At 49.1% G+C, this 26,577-nt stretch overlaps 2 protein-coding genes across 2 annotated transcripts in view; both read left to right on the forward strand.

Moving 5' to 3' along the window:
* The first annotated feature begins 2,352 nt into the window (after positions 1 to 2,352).
* SPTBN4 (spectrin beta, non-erythrocytic 4) overlaps positions 2,353 to 26,577 on the forward strand; it is a 70,642-nt gene continuing 46,417 nt past the window's right edge. Inside the window, exons 1-12 of the mRNA XM_081216811.1 lie at positions 2,353 to 2,539; positions 13,576 to 13,727; positions 14,838 to 15,011; positions 16,145 to 16,236; positions 17,488 to 17,568; positions 18,737 to 18,852; positions 21,142 to 21,254; positions 21,341 to 21,528; positions 21,603 to 21,720; positions 21,993 to 22,151; positions 22,867 to 23,169; positions 24,561 to 24,711. Of these exons, the coding sequence (XP_081072937.1) occupies positions 2,368 to 2,539; positions 13,576 to 13,727; positions 14,838 to 15,011; positions 16,145 to 16,236; positions 17,488 to 17,568; positions 18,737 to 18,852; positions 21,142 to 21,254; positions 21,341 to 21,528; positions 21,603 to 21,720; positions 21,993 to 22,151; positions 22,867 to 23,169; positions 24,561 to 24,711 (1,819 nt within the window). The 5' untranslated portion in view covers positions 2,353 to 2,367. The remainder of the gene's footprint in view (positions 2,540 to 13,575; positions 13,728 to 14,837; positions 15,012 to 16,144; positions 16,237 to 17,487; positions 17,569 to 18,736; positions 18,853 to 21,141; positions 21,255 to 21,340; positions 21,529 to 21,602; positions 21,721 to 21,992; positions 22,152 to 22,866; positions 23,170 to 24,560; positions 24,712 to 26,577) is intronic.
* On the forward strand, positions 8,921 to 11,425 carry LOC308606519 (ATP synthase membrane subunit K, mitochondrial-like; the record flags this gene model as incomplete). The annotated part of the gene is made up of 2 exons (XM_081217458.1): positions 8,921 to 8,929; positions 11,237 to 11,425. The coding sequence occupies 2 exons, from the start codon at positions 8,921 to 8,923 to the stop codon at positions 11,423 to 11,425; spliced, it is 198 nt and encodes a 65-aa protein (XP_081073584.1).

Here is a 26,577-nt window from a genome sequence, read left to right on the forward strand (position 1 = left end):
CGGCCAGGCCGGGCAGTGGACGCCGACAGGGAGGGCGGTCGGGCACGGTCAGCAGCGGGGACAGCGGCACCGGCGGCCGCGGGCCCAGGTGAGCGGCTTGGGGATGGATAGCCCCTCCCTCCAGCATCTTCCCACTTGCCCTAGCATCCCTCCCCCGCGCGCCTTGGGCATGGCTTGAGCCCCGAGGGTCTCCTCGGCTGGGGGAGGCGGAGGGTCGAGGGCAGAATCAGCTCCCATCCCTCAACCCAGTCCAGCCTCCGTGCCATGCGTGGGTCTTTCATCCAAGCCTTGTCCTTCCCAGGCCCCTCTCCTTGGGAACGGTGACTAGACTGCAGGGAGAGAGAGAGGCGCGGCCTTGGAAGGGTTAAAGCATCCTATCTCAGGTCCCATCCCCAGCCTCGCCCAGCCAACCTTTCCTGGAGTCTGCAGGACACCCCCTTCCACCTCCGCCACCGCCTTCTCCCTTCCTTCTCCCGTTGAATCACGTAATGGCCAGGGCTGTTCCACCGCCAGACTGCCTGAGAGATCACGAAGTGCTAAGTGCCTCTCCATCTCCAAGTATCCTCCATTGAGGAAACAGTTGTGCTCACCGTTTCACAGGGAGGGAAACTGAGGCACAGAGAAGCCAAGTTAAAGGGTTTAAAGATACAGCAAGAATAAAGCAGGACTTGGAGCTCATTTCTATCAGACTCCAGCACAGGCACTTTTATTTGCTAAGATACGTGACTGGAGGATGAATAATAATAGCAAGGCCCACGTATTGAGGGCTTGCTGTGTACTAGATACCATGTTCCCTGCATTATTAATCCTGTCATCTTCAAACACCCCTAGGAAATGGGTACCATTATCATTACCACTTTACAGATGAACAGACTGAGCCCTAGAGAGGGTAAGTGACTCAGCCAAGGTCACACAGGTGCCCACTTACAGCTTTCCATGGAAGAAGGGAAAAATAATAATGGATTTTTGAGTGTCTGTTGAAAGGGACAGTCTCCACTACACTGACCAAGACCTAGACCCTGCCTTCCTAAAATCTGGTGAGTTGGCAACTGTCGGAATATTTTGAGAATGGGGACACTGATCTCCTCCCAACTCCCTCCTTTCTTAGTCTTAGAATCAGGCCTGGGGTTCCAGAGGGTGGAGGAGATGTATCTAATGTCTCCCACACCCTTAGATTTCATATTTACAATCTGGCAGTGTTCTAGAACATAGCTCTGGAGTCAGACAGTATGTCAGTTAGCTGTTGCCACAATAATGTTGTATAAGAAACCACCCCCAAACTCAGTGTCTTAAAACACTAAGCATTTATTTAGCCTCGAGTCAGTCTGAGGTCAGCGACTTAAGCTGGGCTTATATGAGCTTATTCACCAGTTGGGATGGGTAGGGGGATGTTGACTGTTAGTTGCTCTAGCTGACCTTGGCTGTGATGAGGGCCTTGGACCTGGACTAGCCTAGTAGTCTCATGGCCACAGTCAAACACAAGCAAAAACATGCAATGTCTCCTGAGTCCTGGGCTCAGAGCTCACCAGCACTTCTACCTAATACTGTTGGTCAAAGCAAGTCATGTGGCCAAACCCAGAGTCAAGGGGTAGGGCATGTCCCCCCAACCCCCTCTTCCATTCCTCCCAAACCCAGAGTGGGAGAACACTGAAGAGTTATATGGCAAAGGGTGTGGCTATAAGGATGAAGAACTGAGGGCATTAATGCAGTTATTTGATCAAAGTGACTACATTTGAATCTTGGTTACTCACTAGCTGTGTGACCTTGGGCAAGTGAATTACCCCCTCTGTGCCTCAGCTTCCTCCTCTGTAAAATAGGCTTAATAGTACCTTTCTTTACAGAATTGAATTTGTGGGAATTAAATAAGATAATGCATATAAAGTACTGAGCACAGTGCAACTGCTCAATAAATGTGAATTATTGTTATTACTGCCTTATAGAGTTCTACTGATAACAATGTTATCTTTCTAACAATAATAACAGTGACAATTTTTTTTTTTTTTTTGCCGCACGGCATGCGGGATCTCTGTGTCATGTGGGATCTCAGGTCCTCAACCAGGGATCAAACCTGTGACCCCTGCAGTGGAAGCGCTGAGTCTTAACCACTGGACGGCCAGGGAAGTCCCAACAGTGACAATTTGCCGAGCCCCTACCCTGCACTAAACTTGGTGCTTGACCACAGCCCTATGATGTGGTCAGGGTGAACACTATTGCCATTATTATCATGTCCCTTCTAAAGACAGAGAAACTGAAGGTGAGAGGGAACAGGACCCACAGCCAGTTGCTGTTAGAAGTGGGACCTCTGAACTCAGGCCCTGTTTCTAGCCCTAACCTTCCTCTCCTCATCCCCAGGCCTCACCTTCCCTGATGGCGCAGGTACCAGGGGAAGTGGATAACATGGAGGGGCCGCCAGCCCCTAACAATAACAACCCTGCAGCCCGCTGGGAGAGTCCAGATCGGGGCTGGGAGCGGGAGCAACCAGCCGCCTCCACCGCGGCCGCCTCACTCTTTGAGTGCTCCAGGATCAAGGCCTTGGCAGGTACCTGGAGGAGGGCTGGGGTGCGAGGGTGGGAGGGAAGGAAGGGAGGAAGCTGCTGGGATGGTGTCTTTGTACCTTGATGGCCTGGAGGATGGGAAGAGAGTTACAGACATTTGGACCTTGAATCTTTTTTTTTTTTTTTTTTTTCTCTGTGGTACACGGGCTTCTCACTGTTGTGGCTTCTCCCGTTGCGGAGCACAGGCTCCGGATGCACAGGCTCAGCGGCCATGGCTCACGGGCCTAGCCGCTCCGTGACATATGGGATCTTCCCGGACCAGGGCACAAACCCGCGTCCCCTGCATCGGCAGGCGGACTCTCAACCACTGCACCACCAGGGAAGCCCGGACCTTGAATCTTTAGACCAGCACTGTCCAATAGAGCTTTCCATGATGATGGGAAAATGTTCTGTATCTGTGATGTCCAATATACTAACCACTGATACTTGTGGCTGTGAGCACTTGAACTGTGGCCAGTGCTATTTGAGGGAATGAATTTTTAATTTGATTTAGTTTTAATTAATTTAAATTTCAATAGCCACATGTGGTTTGTGGCTGCTGTATGGAGCAGTGCAGCCATAGAAACATAGAAATGTATTAATACAATCCCAGAAACGGAGGACTTTCTAAGCATACTTCCTTAGAATCCCGAAGTGCTGAAACCTCGCATCTTAGACCTTGGAATGTCATACCCAGAGATTCTTTGAACCCAAGACCTTTAGAAGTGGAGACTCGTGTAAACAGAACTTTATAATCACAGATCTTAAGACATTTTAATCGTTGGCTCCTAGGGTCTTAGAACATCAGAAACTTAAACTCTAATGCACAGAGATCCTTGGGGCTTTATAATCCTAAACCTATAGGATTTCAGATTAGAAACGTGGATCCTGAGCACTTTAAGAAAGAATAACCACACATTCATGTTTTTCGCACTGAAACCCTCAGTCCTGGGACAACTGGAATGGTTAGTCACCATACTTGGATGTTTTAGGACAATATAAGCAAAGACTGGAGAACTGTATAGTTATAGAGTCTTACGATCTTAGACCTTTGGAACTGTAGGCCCTTGAACTTTAGGACTTTGTATTCATGGGGCTTTAGAACCTCAGAAGTGTTTAATCATCAATAGTAAAGTTTTATGAACAAAGACACTTCAGAGACATGTAACTCCATAATCATAAGCCTTTAAAACATTAGACCCTTAGCACGATGACCCTTGGAATGTTAATATCTCAGAAACACGGAGTGTTATACACATAAAATATATATTGTCAAGAGTCATGAAATCTTAAAATCCAAAAGTCAGAATGAGTTCCCTTAGAATCTCAGAATTTTAGTAACTCAGCATTTGACAATCATGGGATCTTCAATATTAAGATTCTTGGAAACGTATAAGATGTCAAGCAGGTTGTTAAACTCAAGGACCTCTGGGAAAGCAGGTGACATACACGAGTGAGTGGCCTGGGGACTGTGGTCGCCCTAGTCACCTGCTCTAACCATGGGGAAAGGCAGGCCCAGAGCTGCTAGCTCTGTTGTTTCTCTGCAATTTCCCAATAAAAAAACCCACAAAAAACAAAAAACAATTGTAAGTGCATAAAGTCTGAACCAGATTCAACCCATGGATTGCTAGCTTCCTCTGGTTTAGACACCTAGAAGAATATAAACATATATTCGTGGAAACGTAAAATTTTTTTTTCTATACATCTATTTATTTATTTATTTTTGGCTGCACTGGGTCTTTGTTGCTGCGCACGGGCTTTCTCTAGTTGCGGCGAGCAGGGGCTACTCTTCATTGCGGTGCGCGAGCTTCTCATTGTGGCGTCTTCTCTTGTTGCAGAGCACATGCTCTAGGCACGTGGGCTTCAGTAGTTGCAGCACGAGGGCTCAGTAGTTGTGGTGTGTGGGCTCTAGAGAGCAGGCTCAGTAGTTGTGGTGTAGGGGCTTAGTTGCTCTGCGGCATATGGGATCTTCCCGGACCAGGGCTCAAACCCGTGTTCCCTGCATTGGCAGGCAGATTCTTAACCAGTGTGCCACCAGGGAAGCCCAAAATTGTATTTTAAAATTTTTTAAATTTTTTATTCTTTTCTTGGCCGTGATGCACGGCATGTGGGATCTTAGTTCCCCAACCAACAATCAAACCTGAGCCCACCCCGTGTTGGAAGTGTGGAGTCTTAACCAGTGGACCACCAGGGAAGTCCCAAAATTGTATTTTTAGACTCATAGATTAAAAAACTTGGGAACGTATCTACTTAGAATTCTAGAATTTATTATTTCATCCACAAAATATTTAATCAGTGACTGTTCTGCGCCTGTCCTGTCCTGGACAATATGAGAGACATAGTAGTGACTGAGGCAGCCCTGGTCCTGCTCCTCCAGGGCTCCCAGTCCAGTGGAAAAGTTAGATCCAGCCCCAAATGATGACTCACAGGGATCAGGGCCGAGATGGGGGAGGCGCAGGCAGAGGCCAGATGTGGAAGTTCAGGGCTGTAGGAGACCAGATGAGGGGCCTGATCCAGTCTAGAGAATCAGAGTGCTTTCTGGAGGAAGAGATGGCTGAGCTGAGCCCTAATGGACAAACAAGAGTGAACCCTGGGGAGGAGAGTGGAAGAATATTCCAGAGAGAGGGAACAGAATAGGCAAGACCTCTAAAAGTTGAGAGTGGCTGGAGCGAAGTGGTGAGTAAATGATGGCAGGCAAGGAGCCAGTGGCCGCCAGATCTTGAGGGGCCTTGAAGGCCATTCCAAAGAGGGTGAGGGCACCTGGAGCTGTGGTGAGATTTTAAGCAGAGGTGGGATGTGGTGACGTGAGGATCAAGGACTCCTCAACTGTTAGAACCACTGATTCAGAGAGCACCAGCCCCGGACACCTCAGACAGCACAGAGTCCAGAGAAATGTAGGGACCCAGCTAAGAAAAAAAAAAAATTCTCATACACTCCCTGTGTCTACTTAATTATTAGAACTATGGTTTTCTGTTCCATTATGGTTTGTTATGGGATATTGAATATATTGTAGTTCCCTGTGCTATGCAGTAGGACTTTGTTGTTTACCCGTTCTAGATAAAATAGTTTGCATCTGCTAATTCCAAACTCCCAGTCCTTCCCTCCCCCATCCCCCTCCCCCTTGGCAACCACAAGTCTGTTCTCTATATCTGTGAGTCTGTTTCTGTTTCATAGATAAATTCATTTGTGTTGTATTTTAGAGCAGTTTTTTTTTTTTTTTTTTTTTTTTTTTACGGTATGCGGGACTCTCACTGTTGTGGCCTCTCCCGTTGCGGAGCACAGGCTCCGGACGCGCAGGCTCAGTGGCCACGGCTCACGGGCCCAGGCGCTCCACGGCATGTGGGATCTTCCCGGACCGGGGCACGAACCCGCGTCCCCTGCATTGGCAGGCGGACTCTCAACCACTGCGCCACCAGGGAAGCCCTGTGTTGTATTTTAGATTCCACATATAAGTGTTATCATTGAAATATGGTTTTCTTAAATGCACAAAAACACACAGCTCTGTTTATATCTCTTATGCCTATGCTTCTCTACAACTAAAACACATTATACTGGATTCCAGACCCAAACCACAAAACCAGTAACTTCAGCTTAACAGTGACTTCGAGATGCTGCTATCCTGCTGGTCAAGATACTAACATGACGTAGACAGCTAGGGTGCATTTTCTTTTGCATCCCTTTGCCCACTTCTCTCATGGTTTTCCTCTATTCACACTAAGGCCAAACCCTTGAGCAGAGTCCTCCGTAATATGTTTTTGCATGGTGTTTTTTTTTTTTTTTTTTTTGGCCGCACTGTGCGGCATGCGGGATCTTAGTTCCCCAACTAGGGATCGAACCCATGCCCCCTGCAGTGGAATCATGGAGTCTTAACCACTGGACCGCCAGGAAGTCCCTGCATGAAGATATTTTTAAAAGTTGTCTGGTCCCATCCACTACAGAGAGTTCCCATAATCATGTTCCACAGTTTTTTTGTTTTTTTTTCCTTTTAAATATTTATTTATGTATTTGGCTGCACTGCATCTTAGTTGTAACATGCAGGGTCTTTTTAGTTGCGTCATGCGGGATCTAGTTCCTGACCAGGAATTGAACCCAGCCCCCTGCATTGGGAGCACGGAGTCTTAATCGCTGGACCACCAGGGAAGTCCCATGCTCCACAGTTTGTGTGGGGGCCCCTTTCCTCTTTTTTTTTTTAAATTGGACTATAGTTGCTTCACAATGTTGGAAGCCCCTTTCCTCTTGATCTACTCCTTTATTCTCTTTTAGTCCCATATCTCACACCAATGCCTTCTGTCCTATAGGCAATCATTCTGACTGTTCTAACGCAAATCTTTTTCTTCGCAACACGTGCGTTGCTAATTAGTGTGCATGTATCCATGATTTTTTTAACTCTAAAAGGTATTACATGACACAGAAAGGCAGATATATTGTGTGTCCAGAATTTCCACAATGAGCACCCCCTTTTAACCAGATCAGGAAACAGAATCTGACAGCCCTAGAGAAGTCCCTCTCAGGCTGCCTTTGTATCATCCCGAGAGTAAACACTGTCCTAGCCAGTGTACATTCATTTTGCTAGCATTTGAACTTTATATAAATGGAATCATGCAGTGGGTACCCTTCTGTATTTGGGTTCATTCACTCAACACGCTCCTCATGAGATTCACCCATGTCTACCTGTATGTGTAGGTTGTTCCTTTTCATTGCTGTATAGTATTCCACAGTGTGAAAATGCCATGGTTTATCCGTTCACCTGTTGATGAGCATTTGGTTTGCTCCTAATTTGGGGATGTCACAAACTAGACTATTACAAACTAGTGATTTGTAGTATCACAGACTATTACAGATTATTGCTGCTCTAAATATACATGTTTTGAGAGACATAGCACTCATTTTTGGGGCTTATACCCACCCAGGAGTGAAATTGTTGGGTCATAAGGTATGTGTATATCTAACTTTAGTAGAAACTTCCAGTTTGTATCATTTCACATTCCCACCAGCAGTGTATGAATGATTCAGTTGCTGTACATCCAACCCTTGGTGTGGTCAGTCTTGTAATTTTAGCCATTCTAATGGGTGTGCATTCTACTGTGGTTTTAATTTGTATTTTCCTGATGACTAAAAACAACGAATGAAGTGGAGCTCCTCTTCATATATTTACTATTTGGATAGCCTCCTGTGAAGTGCCCATTCAAGTCTTTTGACCATTTTCCTATTAATATTCCTGCCTTTTTCTAATTGTTTTGCGGGTGTTCTTATATATTCTGGGTACAAGTCCTTTGTCTGATATATGTGTTGTGAATATTTTCTCCCACTGTGTGGCTTGCCTCTTCATTCTCTTAATGGTGCCTTTTGATGAACAGTATTTCTTAATTTAAAGGTAGTCTAATTTGATAATTACTTAATCATTATTTCCTGTACGGCTAAAATTCTGTGTCTTGTGTAAGAAATCTTTGCCTACTCCAAGGTCATGGAGATATTCTTTGATGTTTTCTTCTGAAAGCCTTATTGTATTCCTTTTACATTTAGATTTATAAGCCAAATGGTATTTAGTATATTTATTATTGCGTACAGTGTGGGTCAAGGTTCTCTTTTCCCCCACATGGATGTCCAGTTGACTCAGCTCCATTTATTGAAAAGACTTTCCCTACTGAACTGCAATTTCACTTTGTCATAAATCTGGGAGCCCTATACATGTGGGTTTGTACATGCAGGTATTGCTAATCGATGCATGTTTTATCATAGTCTCGATTGCATTTTTTGCATTATGTTCTCATTCAGTGCTATGCCTTGTAGCCTCAAGACTCATCCATGTGGCTCTGTGCGCCTCTACTCTGGCTTCTAACTGCTGCATAGAGTTGATGGTGTGCACTCGCCATGTTCCACTTTCCCAGTAATGGACAACCAGGCTCTCCCCAACCCCCAACCTGTCCCTGCCCCGTCCCCGCTAATAGCACTACACTGAACATCGTCATACATGCTCTTTATAAACCAGCGTGGAAAAGTTTACGGGCCATGTACATAGGGAAAGAATTGCTGGCCCATGGCGGCTATGCACTAATTTAATTTGACTCAGATTGCCTTCCGAATGGCTGCCCCACCAGCAGGCATGAGGGTTATGATGTCCTCACATTTCCACCAATACTTAGTGTCTCCGGCTTCCTAATTTTTCGCAGACTAATAGCCAACATATCATTTACATATTTTCTCTCTCTATCCTTTCTCTGTAACCAGTAGTAGATAAGGGAGTAGTTAGTTCCTACTCTATGAAAACCTCAATGTATTAAAGATGTGAAAAATTAAAGTGTTATTCTAAGGAAATGCATTTCACTTGTGATTGGTGACTACCACAGTGGGGAAGAATATATAAATGGCAAAATAATATGAGCACAATGGCAGAGGTAGGACGTTTATCATTTGCCTTGGAGTCTTGACAACCCAAAGGTATGTGTGCCAGCTAGAGCGCCAGGAGGAAGCAGATGGTCCCCTCAAAGGGGTAAAAGTAAGGAGAGTTGAATGAAGGGACTATTTAGAGAGGTGTGGAGATTCCTCCCCACCCCCAGGGACTGGGGCAGGGCAGGGAGTAGTGAGAGGGGAGAGAGGCACCCCCAGGAGGAGTGGGGGATGTAGGGAGAGGCACCAGGTCCTGAGGAAGCTGGTTAGGCAGGGAGGGAACAAGTCCCTCAGCCCTTTCTCTCTCCTCTCATCTCCTGCTAGCGAAACCCAGCCAAAAGTCTGAGGCCTTTAAGGGCCAGGGAGCCCATTCATATAGTTCACGCCAGCCAGGCTCCCTGGGCTCAGAGTACGTGCAGAAGAGGGGAGAAGGCACCTGAGGGGCAGATGGAAGACATCCAGTGAGGTAGCCACACACACTCACCAACACAGTAAACATTCAATGTCAACTTAGGTCAGAAGTGGCACTCTGGGACACATTTGGTTTTCAGCCCCACTGTGTTTTATAAAAACGTAAATCAGTTGCCAACATTTAAAAACAGGGAGATTTTTATCTCCAGATTTTTGGCACCTCATGGGCCATCATGTGATATGGCAATGCTAGGTCTTCACTCCTGTGAGACTCCAGACGCCAGGGCCATGTGGCCGCTGCCCCCTTTTAGGAGGGCCTCGTTCTCTCATGTGGAGCCTGCCTGGCCCTGGTGGGCATTTCAGTTCTGGACCCCAGCTTCATGCTAACGAGATTGTAATCACAAACCCCCAAGTTTCACAGCATAGTCCTCTATAAAGTCACCATCCAGATAGTCCAGGATGTGTTTCTATTAATTTTCTCTGAGGATCATTGAAATGAAGTTACAAAATTAAAAATATTCTCCTGGGTCCTTGTCTTCCAAGCATGAGTTCCCAAACACCCAGGGTCCCCCAGAACCCACTGAAGAAATCCTGATCTAGTCCTAAACCCTCATTTTGGAAATGGGAAAATGGAGGCCCAAAGAGGAGGGATGTGCTTTTGAAGTCACATAGCTGGTCATCAGTAAAAGCAGGACTGAATCCAGTTGCCCTCATTCTGCACCACGCTGGGGATGCACTCAAGTTCTACTTGGGCCTCAGCATGGACCACAATCTGCTATGGGCATCGCCTTTGGAAGGCAGAATCACCAAATACCCAGTTCAGCATCTTTTCTGTCATCACTTCCTCGTGTGTGATCCATGTGTTCACACAGGTCCCCCATCCTATCCAAACAGCACAAAACCCACACTTAGGCAAACAAGGTTGCCATTTGGATTTACTGTTTGTTTCTGCATATTCACTTTCAAATTAGAGGCAAACATTCAAGATCCACAAAAAAATACAGGTCAGTCAGTGTGTGTTTTCTAGCAATGTGTATTTTCTACTGCCAGAGTCAAATGCAATAGGTGATAATGTTACAAATGGTTAATGTTAGGAAATAAAAGTTATTGGGAGATTTCAAGTGGCTAAAAATGGAAATAAACTGGCAATATAAATCATGATTTCTGTACTCATGGGAAACTTAAAAGTGCGACTGCTAAATTATTTAGTGATAAAATGCAAACAGTGTCTGTACAGGCTGAGGTCTCTGCTGTAACAAGAGAGCCAAAAATACAGTGGCTTAAAGGAGATAGAAGCTTATTTCTCTCACCTGGATAGTCCCTACATGAGCAGCCTCATTGGCAAGGAGGCTCTGCTCCAAGCAGTTAGTGTGGGTTTCCAGTTCCTTCTTCCATCCCGTGCTCTGTGGACCAGGGCTTCCCTGGTGGCGCAGTGGTTAAGAATCCGCCTGCCAATGCAGGGGGCATGGGTTCGAGCCCTGGTCCGGGACGATCCCACATGGCGTGGAGCGACTAAGCCTGTGTGCCACAACTACTGAGCCTGTGCTCTAGAGCCTGCGAGCCACAACTACCAAGCCCACGTGCCACAACTAGTGAAGCCCGTGTGCCTAGAGCCTGCGCTCTGCAACAAGAGGAGCCACTGCAATGAGAAGCCCCCCACACCCCAACAAAGAGTAGCCCCCACTTGCCGCAACTAGAGAAAGCCCGTACGCAGCAACGAAGACCCAACACAGCCCAAAATACATAAATAAAATAAAAGTGGGCAAATGATTTGCATAGATCATTTCACCAAAGAAGCAATACAAACGGCCAATAAGCATGTGAAAGATGCTCAAAATCATTCATCATTAGGGAAGTGCAAATCGAAACCACCTTGAGACAGGCTGGCAGTTTGTGCCTTTTAGAAGGCTGAAATCGTGGCAGGTCCAGAAACTGACACCCAATTCCATTTCACTGGTATCAAAAAATATTTCAACTCTTATACTCTCACAGGGAGAATGAACTGTGTACTGGTCACGTATAAAGGCATTGCTTGGATAGTCTTATACTTCAAGTTAAGGTCCAAAAAAACTCCAGCTGTGAAAGCCACATAAATGGATTCTAAACTGTACCTCATCTCATAAGTTCTCATGCCTGGAGAAACTAATGTCAACTCATCATGTGATACTCAATTTGTACAATAAATTATGAACCTGGGGGAAAAATCACATTGAGAAACTACTTCACACCCACTGGGTTGACCGTAATTTTAAAAAATAAAATAAAAAAGGAAAATAACAAGTGGTGGCGAGGATGTGGGGAAATTGGAACCTTTGTACATTGCTGGTGGGAATGTAAAATGGTTCAGCTGCTTTGGGAAACAGTCTGGCATTTCCTCAAAAGGTTAAACATAGAGTTACCAGATGACCCAGCCATTCCACTCCCAGGTTGATACTCAAGATAACTGAAAACACGTGTCTACACAAAAACTTGTACCTTATTGTTTGTAGCAGTATTGTTCATAATCACCAAAAAGTGGAAACAACCCAAATGTCCATCAGCTGATGGATAGATAAGTAAAATGTAGTATATCCATATAATGGAATATTACTTGACTGTAAAAGGAATAAAGTACTGATACATGCCACAACGTGGACGGACCTTGAAAACATTATGCTGCATGAAAGAAGCCAGACACAAAAGGCCTGCATGATTCCATTTATGTGAAGTATCCAGAATAGGTAAATCCTTAGAGACAGAAAATAGATGAATGGTTGCCTAGGGTTAGGAGACGGGAGAATGGGGAGTGACTTCTAATGGGTACAGGGTTTCTTTTTGGGGTGATAAAAATGTTACTAGATAGAAGTAATGGTTGCACAACTCTGTGAATGTACTAAAACCCACTGAATTTACACCTTAAAAGGGTGAATTTTATAGTATGGGAATGTAGCTCATACTAAAACTGTTATTTCTTTTTAATTAATTTATTTATTTTTGGCTGCTTTGGATCTTCGCTGCTGCACGTGGGCTTTTTTTAGTTACAGCGAGCGGGGGCTACTCTTCGTTGTGGTGCACAGGCTTCTCATTGCGGTGGCTTCTCTTGTTGCAGAGCACGGGCTCTAGGCACGCGGGCTCAGTAGTTGTGGCACACGGGCTTAGTAGCTCCACGGCATGTGGGATCTTCCCGGACCAGGGAGCGAACCCGTGTCCCCTGCATTGGCAGGCGGATTCTTAACCACTGCACCACCAGGGAAGTCCCTAAAACTGTTACTTAAAAAAAAGAAAATGGGGCGAGAATTCCCTGCCTGGCGGTCCAGTGGTTAGGACTCTGCGCTTCCACCGCAGGGGCATGGGTTCCATCCCTGGTTGGGGAACTAAGATCCCAAATGCCACGCCGCCAAAAAAAACAACAAAAATGGGAAGAGGGAAGAGAGGTCCCAAACAATTTCTTTGCAAGCAAGCAAGGCGGAAGTTGTACACATTTCCCCTCCCCCACCTCGCTTAAGTAATCCCGTGCCTACTTCTTGCCCCAGGGGTGCGGGAAACCTGGCAGTCCAGCTACTACAGAGGGGGAAATGTGGTTCCTGCTCTCAAGGGACATTCAGTCTAGCATATTCCTTCCTCTTCATTCCCCACAGCCTGTCAGTGGCTGACTCTTACTTTTTCATCTCTAAATAACTCTCCAGTATGCCTCCTTCTCCCATCCCCTCAGCTTCTGCCCTGGTCCAGCCTCTTCCTCTCTCTCCTGGGTCCTTTCCCCAGTCTCTTCCTCCCTGGGCTCTGGGCTGCTATTCTTGCTCTCTCTGATGCACCCTTCCCACAGAAGCCAGAGATATTCCTGAGACACAACTCTCATCCTGTCCTTCTCCCTCCTTAACCCGCTGTGGCTCCCTAGCGTATTATGTGTCCCCACTAAACTGAGCTCTGCCTCGTATTCAGAGCCTAGAACAGTGTGGGGCTCATAGTGGGTGCTCAGGTATTTCCTGAACGAATGAACAGCGCTGACTAGGGTAAGAAACAGGGCAGCTTTCCTGTGGAAGTGACATCGCAGGAAAACTTTAAAGGACAGAGAAGCGGTCTCCAGGTGGGCATGGGGGGGGGAGAGGGGGAGGGCGTCCCAGGTAGGAGGAGCCGCCTGCCCAGAGACCTGATAGTTTCAGGGAGCTGGGCCTGAGCAGGATTTGGCTGGCGGTGGAGGGCTGGGGTGAAGCTGGAAGGGGGAGTTCCTGGAGGAGACGAGGGCTCATCAGGGCCTGTCCTGCAGATGAGCGGGAGGCCGTGCAGAAGAAAACCTTCACCAAGTGGGTGAACTCGCACCTCGCTCGCGTTGGCTGCCACATCGGGGACCTCTATGCGGACCTCAGGGATGGCTTCGTGCTCACGCGGCTCCTGGAAGTGCTGTCCGGGGAGCAGCTGGTGAGGGGGCCAGAAGGGCTGGGTAAAGGGGGCGGCCCTAGCGTCTCGGGCTGGACTACTGCAGGCCTGGCTAATGGGTGGATGGAGCGACCTAAGAAAGGCTGGGTGGGTAAAAGGCACCTCATTTGGGTGGGCGGGGCTATGGCCCAGGGATGGAGCCTGGCTGTGAGGAGCCTGGGGGTGTGGCTTGGAACAGAGACGAGTTTCCGTCAGAGAGGGCTGCCCTTCGGGGCGGGACTCTGGGCTTGAGTGGGGCTCCGCTGGAAGGGGTGGGGCTATTGGAAAAGGGAGGAGCTTTATTAGAAGGGACTGGCCTGGGGTTGCGGTAGTAGGAGGCATGGCTATAAAACAGGGGCATAACTCTTGTTGTAGGGGGTCTACGGTTGAGGGTGTGGTTGTCATGGGAAGGGTGAGGCCTAGGTCACGGGAGTCTGGGGGACGAGACGGAACTCTTGTATGGGTGTGGCTTGTTGTATGGGTTGCAGTTGTATTTCTGGGCTTGGATGGGACTCCATCGCAAAGGGTGGTGTTCTGATGGAGCTAGAGATTGATTAAAGGACCAGAGCCTGAAGCTCAGGAAGTCATGAGGGCCATGGCTATAGAATAGGAACAAACACCCTTGGAAGGAATAGAGCTATAAAAACAGAGGAGAGCCCTGGAGTGGGGCGGGGCCTGATAGGAATGGGCGTGGCTCAAGACAGGGACCTGAAAAGGAGGAAGTGAGTGGTGGAACTAGTGGCAAAACATTGGTGGCCTGGGGCAGAGATCCAATGGAAGGGGCGGGAGTATGGCTACAGGCAGAGGGCGGAGCTTCATGATAAAAGGCGTGGCTATCAGTTTGGAGGTGGAGCTTAAGTTGAAGGGGCGAGGCCTGGAACTTGAAAAAGTCCTGAAAGGAGGTGACTTGAAAGGTTCTGGCTATGAACGGGTCAGGCCTTCTTTAGAAGGATTAGGTCCTGGGTCTTTGATAAGACTGAAGGGGCGTGGCCTGGACTTGGACATGGGGTTGGGGAGCGTAGTTATGGGGGTGGCCTTCTTTGGTAGTGGTGGGGTCGAGGGCACAGTGCTCTTGGCCAGGTGCCGGATTTCCTAATGCCCCTGCCGCCCTAGCCAAGGCCCACGCGTGGTCGCATGAGGATCCACTCACTGGAAAATGTAGACAAGGCACTGCAGTTCCTGAAGGAGCAGCGTGTGCACCTGGAGAACGTGGGCTCACATGACATCGTGGACGGGAACCACCGACTCACCCTCGGGCTGGTCTGGACCATCATCCTGCGCTTCCAGGTGATCTCCAAGTGACCCCAGCCCAGTCCACCCCCCGGGGTGGGGCCTTAGGACGGTGTCCCTCACCCACTCAATCAATCATTCCAAAAATATTCCTAATATGTTCCAGGAACCCTGTTTTAAAAAATCATTATCACCACCATCATTATGATCCTCGTTTACATAGTTTTTACTCTCTTTTAAGCACTTGGCATTTAATATGCACAGCAACCCTATAAATTAGGTACTATTCATTATTCCATTTTACCAGTGAGGTAACTGAAGCCGAGAGACATGAAGTAATATGCTCAAGATCACACAGCTAGGTAGTAGAGTTGGAACTGGAATCCAGGCAATCTTGCTCCAGTTCAGAAACAAAATAGACAACTTTTCCGTTTTATGGAGAAAGACATGGACGGGGGGTTTAGACAGATAATAAGTAAGCACGTCAATGTGCAAACAAGACATGTATGGGAAAAGGATCAATTCTAGGCAGAGAAGTAAAAAGAGCTATGAGAAAAGAATAGATTATGATAAAGCAGTAAAAGCGATCTAAAATATCCAGATGATTGTGTTGAGATTTTAGCCTTGGGGACCAGAGAAGGGATCTCTGAGAAGCTGATGGCTGAATGAAGATGAAAGGAGAAAGCATTCCAGGCAGGGGGCACAGCAGATGCAAAGGCCCTGGGGTGGGAATGAGCTTGGCATGTTGCAGGTACAGAAAGACCAGTATGGCTAGAGACTGGGAGGCGGGGGGAGACAAGGAGGAGTTGAGCTCAGGGCCTTGGTGATCTGTGATGAGCAATTTGATCTTACTCTGTTTGAGATGGGGAGAAATTAGAGAGTTTTATCAAGAGGAGGGGCATAATCAGATTTAGAAGGATCCCTCTGGGTTGGGGGTCATGGCCAAAATTGGGAGCTGGGAGCCCAAGGAAGAGACTGGAGCTGGACCACTGTGTGGCCATAGGGAGGTGAAGAGGGGGCCAGGTAGGAAAGACTCTGGGAGGAGGGAGGAGTGGACATGCCATAAGGGAAGGGGATGGGGAAAGAAGGGGTGCTCCTACCCTCAGCCTGAAGCTGCCTCTCCCGTCTCCTCTGCCACTCTCAGGCTCAAGCCTTCCACACCCCAACAGTCATGTTTTGTATCCTCACAGATTCAAGTCATCAAAATTGAGACTGAGGACAACAGAGAGACTCGCTCGGCCAAGGACGCGCTGCTCTTGTGGTGTCAGATGAAGACAGCTGGGTAAGCTCCCCCACCCCCAGGAGGGCCAGGCCCTAACCTCTGGGCTTCCCTCTGGGACAGGAGCGCAAGGGGCAGCCCAAATCCTCAGCATCAAAAGTTACATCTTGAACTGGTAGCAGACTCTTCTGACCTTGATGAATAAACCTGTATAACAATCCGGAAGACCAGGTTCAAATTTAGAACTCGGACTCCTCAGGGAACAATGTCAGAAGGTGGTGGGCTGTCCTCATCCTGCTCCCTTCTCTCCCCCCATCTCGTCCTCACCTCAAAAGGCCTCATGTGCACCTGGAGGGACCCCTGACCCTATTCCCAAGGTTTCCCCCGCTCCCCCACCCCTGAAAGCAGCCACCCCTCAGCCTAGGGGGGCACACACCAGGACTCAGGCAGCTCAGGGTCCTGGTACCTTCAGTGGGGTTGGGAAGAGGGGCTCGCAGACACCACCAGGCATGTCCCTGGTCCCCCTGCTGGGAGGGGCCTGACCTGAAACTGAAGTGCCCTCTGGAGAGCAGCCCTGGGAGGAAGGCGGGAGGGGCAGGTATGGATGCAGACTGGGCTTTCTCTGCCTCTTGTCCTCCTGGGGCTCTCTGTCTGTCTTGCAATGCTACCTGTTCTTCCGTGTGTCTGTGTTTACCTCTATGTCTGCTTTTCCTTGTTCCGATCTCTCCCCCCCTCCTCTCTCCCCTCCTGTATCTCTCTCCCCACTCCTTTCTTTCCCCATCTCTGTGCGTATCTTGCTCTCTCTCTCTGTCTCTCTCTCTGTCCGTTCCTCTTTTCTCCTTCTTTCCTTCTCTTGCTTATTCCCTCTGCCTCTCTCTCTTTCTTGCTCCTCTCCTGTCCCCTTCCCTCTCCCTCCCTCTCTCTTTCTCTTTCCATCTTCCTGGCTCTTTGTTTCTTTCTTTCCTTCCTTCCTTCTTTCTGTCTTTCTTTCTTTCCCCTTCCTTCCTTCCTTCCTTCCTTCCTTCCCTCCTTTCTTTCTCTTTCTCTCTCTCTTTCTTTCTTTCTTTCTTTCTTCCTTTCTTTCTTCCTTATCTACTTATATATCATCTATATCTATCTACCCTTCTATCTACCCACCTATCTATCATCTATCTTTTATCATCTATCTATCTCCTATCTATCTATCTATCTGTCTGTCTATCTATCTATCCAACCATCCATCAATCCATCTCTGTTTGTCTCTCTCTCCCTTCCTGCCTCTTTCCTCCTGACTCTCTCCATCTCTTCCTCTGTCTCTCCCTTCCATGCTGCCAGTTACCCTGAGGTAAACATCCAGAATTTTACCACCAGCTGGCGGGACGGCTTGGCCTTCAATGCCCTCATCCACCGTCACAGGTACCACCTGGCCTGGGGCAGCCCTGCCCTGAACCCTACCCCCACCCCCATCCCTCAGGTACACACCTGTACACAGATGTATATAGATGACACACACAGACACAGGACCCACCCCCTTCACCTCTCTGCACACATACACATTTCCGTTCACACACATGCTCTAACACACACACTTAAACAGATGCACACACAGTCCCCTGCCCGGGCCACATACCCTGTACACACATGGAAACACATGTGCCCTTGCACAGATGTGTGCACACAGGAATATACTCATGCACATATATGGCTTCTACCTCTGCCTGCTGCTTGGATGCCCACAGGGTGGGCAGCTCACTCCCCATGCATGGTCCACTCTGGAGTGTGCATAGCATCTCCTCCCATCAGAAAGTCCTTCCTCATGGTGAGCTCCCAGGCCCCCCATCTGCCTCCCTGTGAACCCATCTATTCATACTTCAGGGCCCGGGGCTGAGCTGGCTGAGGAAGGGTACCCAGACAAATTACACCCACATCATGATTGACCATGTGACAGTTTGGGGAAACTGAGGCCTAGAGACTGGGAGGGACTTGCTCTAGTGTGAGGGAAGCCAGAACCCGTATGTACACACTCATGCACATATGGGGAGACCCAGCCCCACCTACATACCCAGAAACCTGCAAGCTCTAACCAGGGTCCTGCTAACAAGGGAACCATTTACTGGGTGTGCTGGCATTGGTCTAAGTGCGTTCCAATAAGTCATTAATATTCAATGACCCTAAGAGGCAGATGCTGTTATTCTACCCATTTTACAAACGAGGAAACTGAGGCACAAAGTGATGCAGTAGCTCACCCAGAGTGACAGCCAGGAAATGGCCAAGCTGGGGCTTGAGTCAGGAGCACTGGCTCCAGACCTCATACTTCAAAGCACTACATAATACTATACAGAAACGCACCCATGTAGACACGTGTGTGTCATGAAGTCAGACGTACATGTGCCCTCACGCAGTGCTCACACCCACAGCTAAGTGCTGTACAGACATGCACCAGCACACACAGTTTTCCCAATGGCCGGGTCGTGCTCCTCCTGCCCTCGCCCTGGGTGGGACTCAGACAGGGATGTCTGTTCATCCATTTGCCCACTGGCTTTGGAGCCTGCCTGCTGCCTGCCCTCTCTGTGCCCCTGCCCAGGCCCGATCTCGTGGACTTCAGCAAACTCACCAAGTCCAACGCCAACTACAACCTGCAGAGAGCTTTCCGCACGGCTGAGCAGCACCTGGGGCTGGCACGTCTGCTGGACCCTGAGGGTGAGCCCTGCATGGCCCCAGCCCAGATTTCCTCTTGGGGGACTCCCAACCCCAGTGCCATCCCAAACTCAACCCCATCTGGCTACAATATCATCCTAAACCCCAAGGCCATTTCAAATTCCAGCTCGCTCCCACCTCCCTCCCCTTCCTCATCTCCAATCCCACCTCCTTCCCATCCCCACATCTTCTACTTTCTCTATCTCTACCTCAAACCCACCCCCATCTCCATTCCTGTGTTCAGCTTAACCCCCCTTCCCCAACCCCATCCTTAATCACCTCCCCACCAAACCCAACCCCCCGCTCTTCCTAACCCCCGTCCCATCCCTGAAGCCAACACCATCCCCAACCCAATCTGCAGCACTGTCCTATTCCCATGCCCACCCCCCTCCCCATCCCCAGCCCATCCCTTTGTCTGTCCCCATCCACAACTCTGTCCTCATCCCCAACCCCTTTCCCATTTTCAGTTTATTCCCAACCCCACCCCGACTTCAACCTCATTCCCAGTCCATGATCTCACCCAATACCAACCCCCATCTCTGGAATAATGGCCATAATCATACCCCACCAATCCCCCATAACTGGAATAAGGGTTGCTGCCTTTTTCTGAGCATCTACCATGTGCCAAGCACATGGCTGGGAATTGTATCAGCACTGTTCCCTTTCACCCTCACACTGACCTGGTTGGATAGAAGTCATCAATCCTGTTATAAAGTGATGGAAACAAAGGCTCAGAGATATGAAGTCAGTAGCCCAGCGTCACACTGAAAACCCAGTAAACAGGACTTTCTGATTCCAGAATTCATGGTCTGAATCATTCCTCTACCTTGCCTCTTACAGTGCCTGACACATAGTAGGTGTTTATTGGATGTCAGTTTCATGAGATGAGGAAGAATAAGAGCAAAGTATAATGCTGTGCATTCAATGAGTAAATTAAAATGATAATCAGGATTTACTGAGTTTCTCCTCTGTGCCAGGTTATTCTCTCTAATACTGATAGTGTTTCTAGGTGGCTGGCATTGTGACTATCCTTACTGTAACAAGGGTGGGGGGCTTCCCTGGTGGCGCAGTGGTTGAGAGTCCACCTGCCAATGCAGGGGACGTGGGTTCGTGCCCCGGTCCGGGAGGATCCCACATGCCGCGGAGCGGCTGGGCCCGTGAGCCATGGCTGCCGAGCCTGCGCGTCCGGAGCCTGTGCTCCGCAACGGGAGAGGCCACAACAGTGAGAGGCCCGCGTACTGAAAAACAACAAAAACAAACAAACAAAAAAACAATGGGGAAACTGAGCTCAAAGAAGTTAGGTCTATTTTATAAGGATATTCAGTGAGTGATTAAGCTGGGATTCAAGCTCAGGCTGCCTCCAAAGCCCGTGTCCTTGACTTCAAACTTCACATACCATTCATCACTTAGTGTATGTATTTACTGAGCTCCTACTGTGTGCTGGGCATGGAAGGAACAGTGGCAAAAGACAGGCATAGCCCTTGTCCTCATGGAGCTCAAACTCTAGGTAAGAACATAATCACATAAGGGAATATGTAATTATAAATTGTGATTCGTTCTAGGAAGAAATGATAAGATGTTATGAGGAAGAATAACAAGAGGAGACCACCTCTAGACAGGATGAACAGAAAGGCTTATTTGAGGAAACTTAAGTCGAGTGGAGCCCTGAAGGATGAGTGGGAGTTTGGCATGAAGAAAAGGAACAGTGTTTCAGACAGAACAGCATGTGCAAAGGCCCTGAGGTAGAAAGTAGAATAGTGTGTTCCAGAAATCATTATAGAGGGATGTCCCTGGTGGCACGGTGGTTAAGTATCCACTTGCCAGTGCATGGGGACATGGGTTCGAGCCTGGTCCGGGAAGATCCCACATGCTGTGGAGCAACTAAGCCCGTGCACCACAACTACTGAGCCCATGAGCTGCAACTACTGAAGCCCACGCGCCTAGAGCCCATGCTCTGCAGCAAGAGAAGCCACCGCAATGAGAAAAAAACCTGCTCACTGAAAATAGAGAAAAGCCCGTGCACAGCAACGAAGACCCAAAGCAGCCAAAAAAAAAAAAGGAAATCATTATAGATAATTTCTCTATGGTGGTTTATATGTGTCAGGCACTATTTAATCCCATGAGGTAGATGCCCACTGGGCAGATACAAAAACTGAGGAACAGAGAGGGTAGCTATCTTGCCCAAGGTCACACAGCAAGTAAGAGTGAGTTCTCCTTCCCACCACTTAATACCTTCTGTCTCTCTGTCAGAGCGCTCATCATCATGCTCCCTCCCTCTCCTTTAATCATCAGATGTGAACATGGAGGCTCCGGATGAGAAGTCCATCATCACCTATGTGGTCTCCTTCTACCATTATTTCTCTAAGATGAAGGCTCTGGCTGTGGAGGGGAAGCGAATTGGGAAGGTAAGAGGAGCCAAGGAATGGGGAGGGTGGGAGCCTGGGAACCATATCTGGGATGAGGCTGACCCCACCTTCCTTTGCTGGGTCAGGTCCTGGACCAGGTGTTGGAGGTGGGGAAGATCATTGAGCGCTACGAGGAGCTGGCAGCCGAGCTGCTGGCCTGGATCCACCGCACCGTGGGCCTCATCAGCAACCAGAAGTTTGCCAACTCACTGAGTGGGGTGCAGCAGCAGCTTCAGGCTTTCACAGCGTATTGCACACTGGAGAAGCCCGTCAAGTGAGGCCCAGCTCAGGAGGGAGGGTAGCCGGTGGAGGTGTGGAGGCAGGGTTCCTGAGCTCAGGCCCCTTCAGGTTTCAGGAGAAGGGGAACCTGGAGGTGCTGCTCTTCAGCATCCAGAGCAAATTGCGTGCCAGCAACCGTCGCCTCTACGTGCCCCGGGAGGGCTGTGGCATCTGGGATATTGACAAGGTGAGGCTGAGGATGTAGGGGAGAGGAAGGGTTGCTCTGTGAAGTTGTGTAGGTTGTGCACTGCTCAAGGGAGCCGTTCACACTGCAGACATCATGGACTGGATATTCATTCTGATGGTTTTTCCAGCAGTAAAGTGTCCCGAGGAAGCAACGTTTCTTTCCAATCTGCACAAAGGTGCCACAAGTGCTAGGAGTGACCTCAAATAGAGGAGCCAGGGCCATTAAACTGTGGGCAGTTGTTGGAATCTGACTGCTTCCTCCTGCCTCCTTAGGCATGGGGACAGCTGGAGAAGGCAGAACACGAGCGGGAGGCTGCCCTACGGGCTGAGCTGATCCGGCAGGAGAAGCTGGAACTACTAGCCCAGAGGTTTGACCACAAGGTGGCTATGCGGGAGAGCTGGCTGAATGAGAACCAGCGCCTGGTGTCCCAGGTACAGGGCGTAGGGCTTGGCTCTGGGGGAAAGGGAGGGAGGATGGCGCTGATGGTCCTGGGACCAGAGAGAGAGACTTGATCTCCTAAGCAACAGAGAAGTGTTGGATTAGTCTCCTAGGTGACAAATGAAGGTGGGAAGGGAGAATTGTTTTCCTAAGTGTTTGGCGGGGGAGGGGTGTGGGCCTGCTCTCCAGGGTAATAGGAAGGTGAGACTGGTCTCCAGGGTAACTAGAGAGGACAGAAGAGGGAGAGTATTTAGTTATCTCTTAAGTGACAAAGGAGGTTGTTATCTGGTGTCCAGGGTAACTCAGGAGGATAGAATTGGTCTCCTAAGTAACAGGATATGGTAGGCCTGGTCCCCAGTCTCTAAGGAAATGGAAGGATGGGGCCTATTTCCTGGGTAACAAGTTTAGGGTTAGAGATGTAACAGGGGAGGGTGGAGCTGGTCTCCAGGGTAACTGCGGATGGTGGAGCTGGTCTCCAGGGTAACTGGGGATGGTGGGGCTTGTCTCTAGGGTAACAAGGAAGGGTGGAGCTGGTCTCCAGGGTAACTTGGGGTGGTGGGGCTGCTCTCCAGGGTAACAGAGAAGGATGGGACTGGTCTCCAGAGTAACAGGAGCCAGTGGGGGAGTTTCCAGGGTCACGCAGGCTCAAGGTAACAGGTTGACTGCCGAGGAAACGCGGATGAGTGTCTGTGGCCTGCCCTGCCCCAGGACAACTTTGGGTATGAGCTACCAGCAGTGGAGGCAGCCATGAAGAAGCATGAAGCGATTGAGGCAGACATTGCAGCCTATGAGGAGCGGGTGCAGGGCGTGGCAGAGCTGGCCCAGGCATTGGCGATTGAAAGCTACTATGATGTCCGCCGAGTGGCAGCCCAACGTGACAGTGTCCTGCGGCAGTGGGCCCTGCTGACTGGGCTGGTAGGTGCCCGGCGGACACGGCTCGAGCAGAACCTGGCCCTGCAGAAAGTCTTCCAGGAGATGGTGTACATGGTGGACTGGATGGAGGAGATGCAGGTAGGGGCCAGATCGGGGGCCAATGATGGGAGTGGCATGCCAGGAGGGGAGGAAAGGGTATATACACTGAAAGAGTTGTCAAAGATGGAGAGGGAAGGGGAGAGAGACAGAAAGAGGTAAAGAGAAAAGGGGACAAAAAGAAAGAGTGAAAGATACAGAGAGAGAGAGGCAGAAAAAGAACGTGTGAGAAAGAAAAATATCTGGAGAAATAGATAAAAATACACAGTAATATGGAAACAGAGCGAGTCAGGGACAGACAGAGGCAGAGAGATTAAGTCAGAGGAAGATCGCGACAGTTTGAGAGAAAGAGAAATCAGAGAAAGAAAGAGAGAGAGCTGGAGAAGCAGACCCAAAGGTAGCAACAGAAATCTAAATGGCTACAGAGAAAGACACATAGGAAGATGGAATCCATGTGAGAAAGAGAGAGACCTGCTGGAGATAGATAGACAGATACAGAGCAAGATGGAGATAAGGATGGAAGCAAAGAGAGAGACAGAAATACAGACACGAAGAGAGACATGGAGGGACTTCCCTGGCGGTCCAGTGGGTAAGACTCCACGCTCCCAATGCAGGGGGGGGGGCCAGGTTCGATCCCTGGTCAGGGAACTAGATCCCACATGCTGCAACGGAAGATCCTGCATGCCACACCTAAGACCCAGCACAGCCAAATAAATAAATAAATATTTTTTAAAGATTAATTAATTATTTTTGGCTGCATTGGGTCTTAGTTGAGGCGTGCTGGATCTTTCGTTGTGGCGCTCAGGCTTCTCTGTAGTTGTGGCATGAGGGTTTTCTCTTCTCTAGTTGTGGCGCACAGGCTCCAGGGCGCATGGGCTCTGTAGCTGTGGCGTGTGGGCTCTGTAGTTTTGTGGCACACAGGCTCTCTAGTTGAGATGTGCGAACTCAGTAGTTGTGGCGCGTGGGCTTAGCTGCCCCGCGGCATGTAGGATCTTAGTTCCCTGACCAGGGATCAAACCTGCGTCCCCTGCATTGGAAGGTGGATTCTTTATCACTGGACCACCAGGGAAGTCCCAATATTTTTTTAAAAAAGAGAGAGAGACATGGAAAGAAAGAGATAGAGGTCGAGATGGAGACAGAAGTGTAAATGAGAAAGGGGGGAAGGCAAAGAGAGACAGAAGAAGGGGGAGATGGAGGCATAGAGAGGGAGACACGGTGACATAGACAGAGCCCAGTATTGTGGAGACGATGAGAGATGGGACATCCAGAGAGACAGAGATGGAGAGAGATGATGACAGATACACGGAGACTGAGACAGATCAGAGTTCAAGTGATGGAGTAGAGAAGCAGAGGGCTGGCATGGGCGATGCGGGGGGCGCAAGTGGCCTAAGGGCCAATGCCAAAAATATACTCAGGGCTGCCCCTACTTGTAGGCTCAGCTGCTGTCCCGGGAGTGTGGGCAGCACCTGGTGGAGGCAGAGGACCTGCTGCAGAAGCATGGACTGCTGGAGGGGGACATCTCGGCCCAGAGTGAGCGGGTGGAGGCGCTCAATGCTTCTGCCCTGCGTTTCTCCCAGCTTCAGGGTGAGCCTGAGGTTGGGGATTGGGGTGGAGACTTTCAGGGCTGGTGCTAATAGAAGCAGAATGTCTCCTGAGAGGCAGAATGAAGGAGTGAGCTCCCCATCTTTGGAGGCATCCAGGCACCAACTAGGATCACACTCCATCAGGGATATCACATGGGAAATTAGTGCCTTGAGTGAGAGGTTGGACCACATGACTTCTTCCTGTTTTGAGATTCTGCAGTAATAGTTCACGTTTCTTGAGCACTTGTTATGTGCTAAGCCTTTCACAACTGATCTCAGTGAATACCATAAAAAGACTGGGTAAGGTAATTATCGTCAAGGCCTGTTTAGCATCAAGTGAGAGAAACTCAATTCAATTCACTTAAGGAGGAAAGGGGAATATACTGGCTGATGTAACTAACTGTGCAGGAAAGGATGAGCTTTGCTTCAGGTATGGCTGGATCCAGGGATAGTTCAGTGATGCTTTTAAGACTCCATCTGTTTCTGACTCCAGTCTTTATGTTTGTGTCACTATTGGGCTGTCCCTCCCCTTGTGGTGTAAATCTGGGATCATCCAGCAGCTTCGCAGACCCAGCAAGAGACAGGCCCCTTTCTCTCAATATCCTGCCAAAAGGTCCAAGGAAAGTTTTCATTAGCCCACTGTAGGTCCCGTTCCCATCACTCAGCCAAGCATTATGGCCCCAGGCTATCCAGTGATCTAATTGGCCACATCTATGTGACATGCCCTCCCAGAGCCAAGAGTGGGGTCAGCTCCCTTCAAAGACATGAACTGAGGAGGAGGGGGGTGGGGCGCCATTATCAGATGCAGGGACATGGATGCTGATAGGCAAAACCCAGACTGGCTCTAAAAATGTTCTCATTTTACTGATGTCAACGCCCTCCAGCCAAAGACCACCAGGAACCCTGCTGTAGTCAAGCCAAGCTGGGTTTTTTGGTTCTTTGCACACACCAGGGGAACCATGGGGCATCTTAGTAAGAGGATGTTAAGAGGGGCTTGTTATAGGATGTGGGCTTGTGTTAGGTGATTTGGGATGATTTAACATAGTGTGTTTTGCTGCAGATTGGATGCTGTCAGGAAGTGGGGGTAATTAGATGATTGCACATCTTAATCATTTTTATCCAGGTAGTGGGAGGAACAGGATTGGCAGGAGTGGTTCACCTTGGCCAGGTGAGGGGGCGGGCAGGGGGGTGGCCATTTTTGTGGTTTGCACAGTGACTTTGTTTTGGGTGCTCTCAGACGTGATTGTGGAACGGTCTTGTCTTCGTCCCGCTGCATCCCTATTGCAGAGTGGTCTTGTCTGATGTTGTGTCCTGTGCAACTGTGTATGAGTGCTGACAGCATCAGGGCTGCTTTTTTCTTTCTCACTGATGAGTAAACTGAGGCCCAGAGCTGCAGAGCTGATCAGAGAGAGGGCTTGGAGGCTGAGTCTGTCTCACTCCTTTATCTGGAGCCATGGCCCTTGGGAATCCTGGAGCATTGTTAGGAAAGGAAGACGCTGTCCAGCTTGCAGGATGGCCAGGGGTTTCTCACCCTCATGGACTGGGTCATGTCCTAAGAGCAGATGTTGAGGTCTCCTTCCAAGCCCCAGTGCAGACATCCCCATCCTAGCTCAGCCCATCACCAACCTCATGACCCCACGAGACACTGTGGGGACCCTCTCCTTCATCTTCACTCTTCATCCTCATTCTTACGGATGTTTGTCAAGGAAGCTCCCTCGGTCTTTTCCCTGTGAGGTCTCGGTGCCTGGTGACAATGCGCCAGCAGCACCGTGGAAACAGCAAAGAGACTAGTGTGTGTGGGGGTGTTGTCATGGTGACGGGAGGCAGCGCTGTCTGATAAGTGGTCCAGAGTGTGGCGTCCTGCTCA

This window comes from Mesoplodon bidens (genome assembly GCF_964165515.1).
Source record: "Mesoplodon bidens genome assembly, chromosome: 18".
Lineage (NCBI taxonomy): Eukaryota > Metazoa > Chordata > Mammalia > Artiodactyla > Ziphiidae > Mesoplodon > Mesoplodon bidens.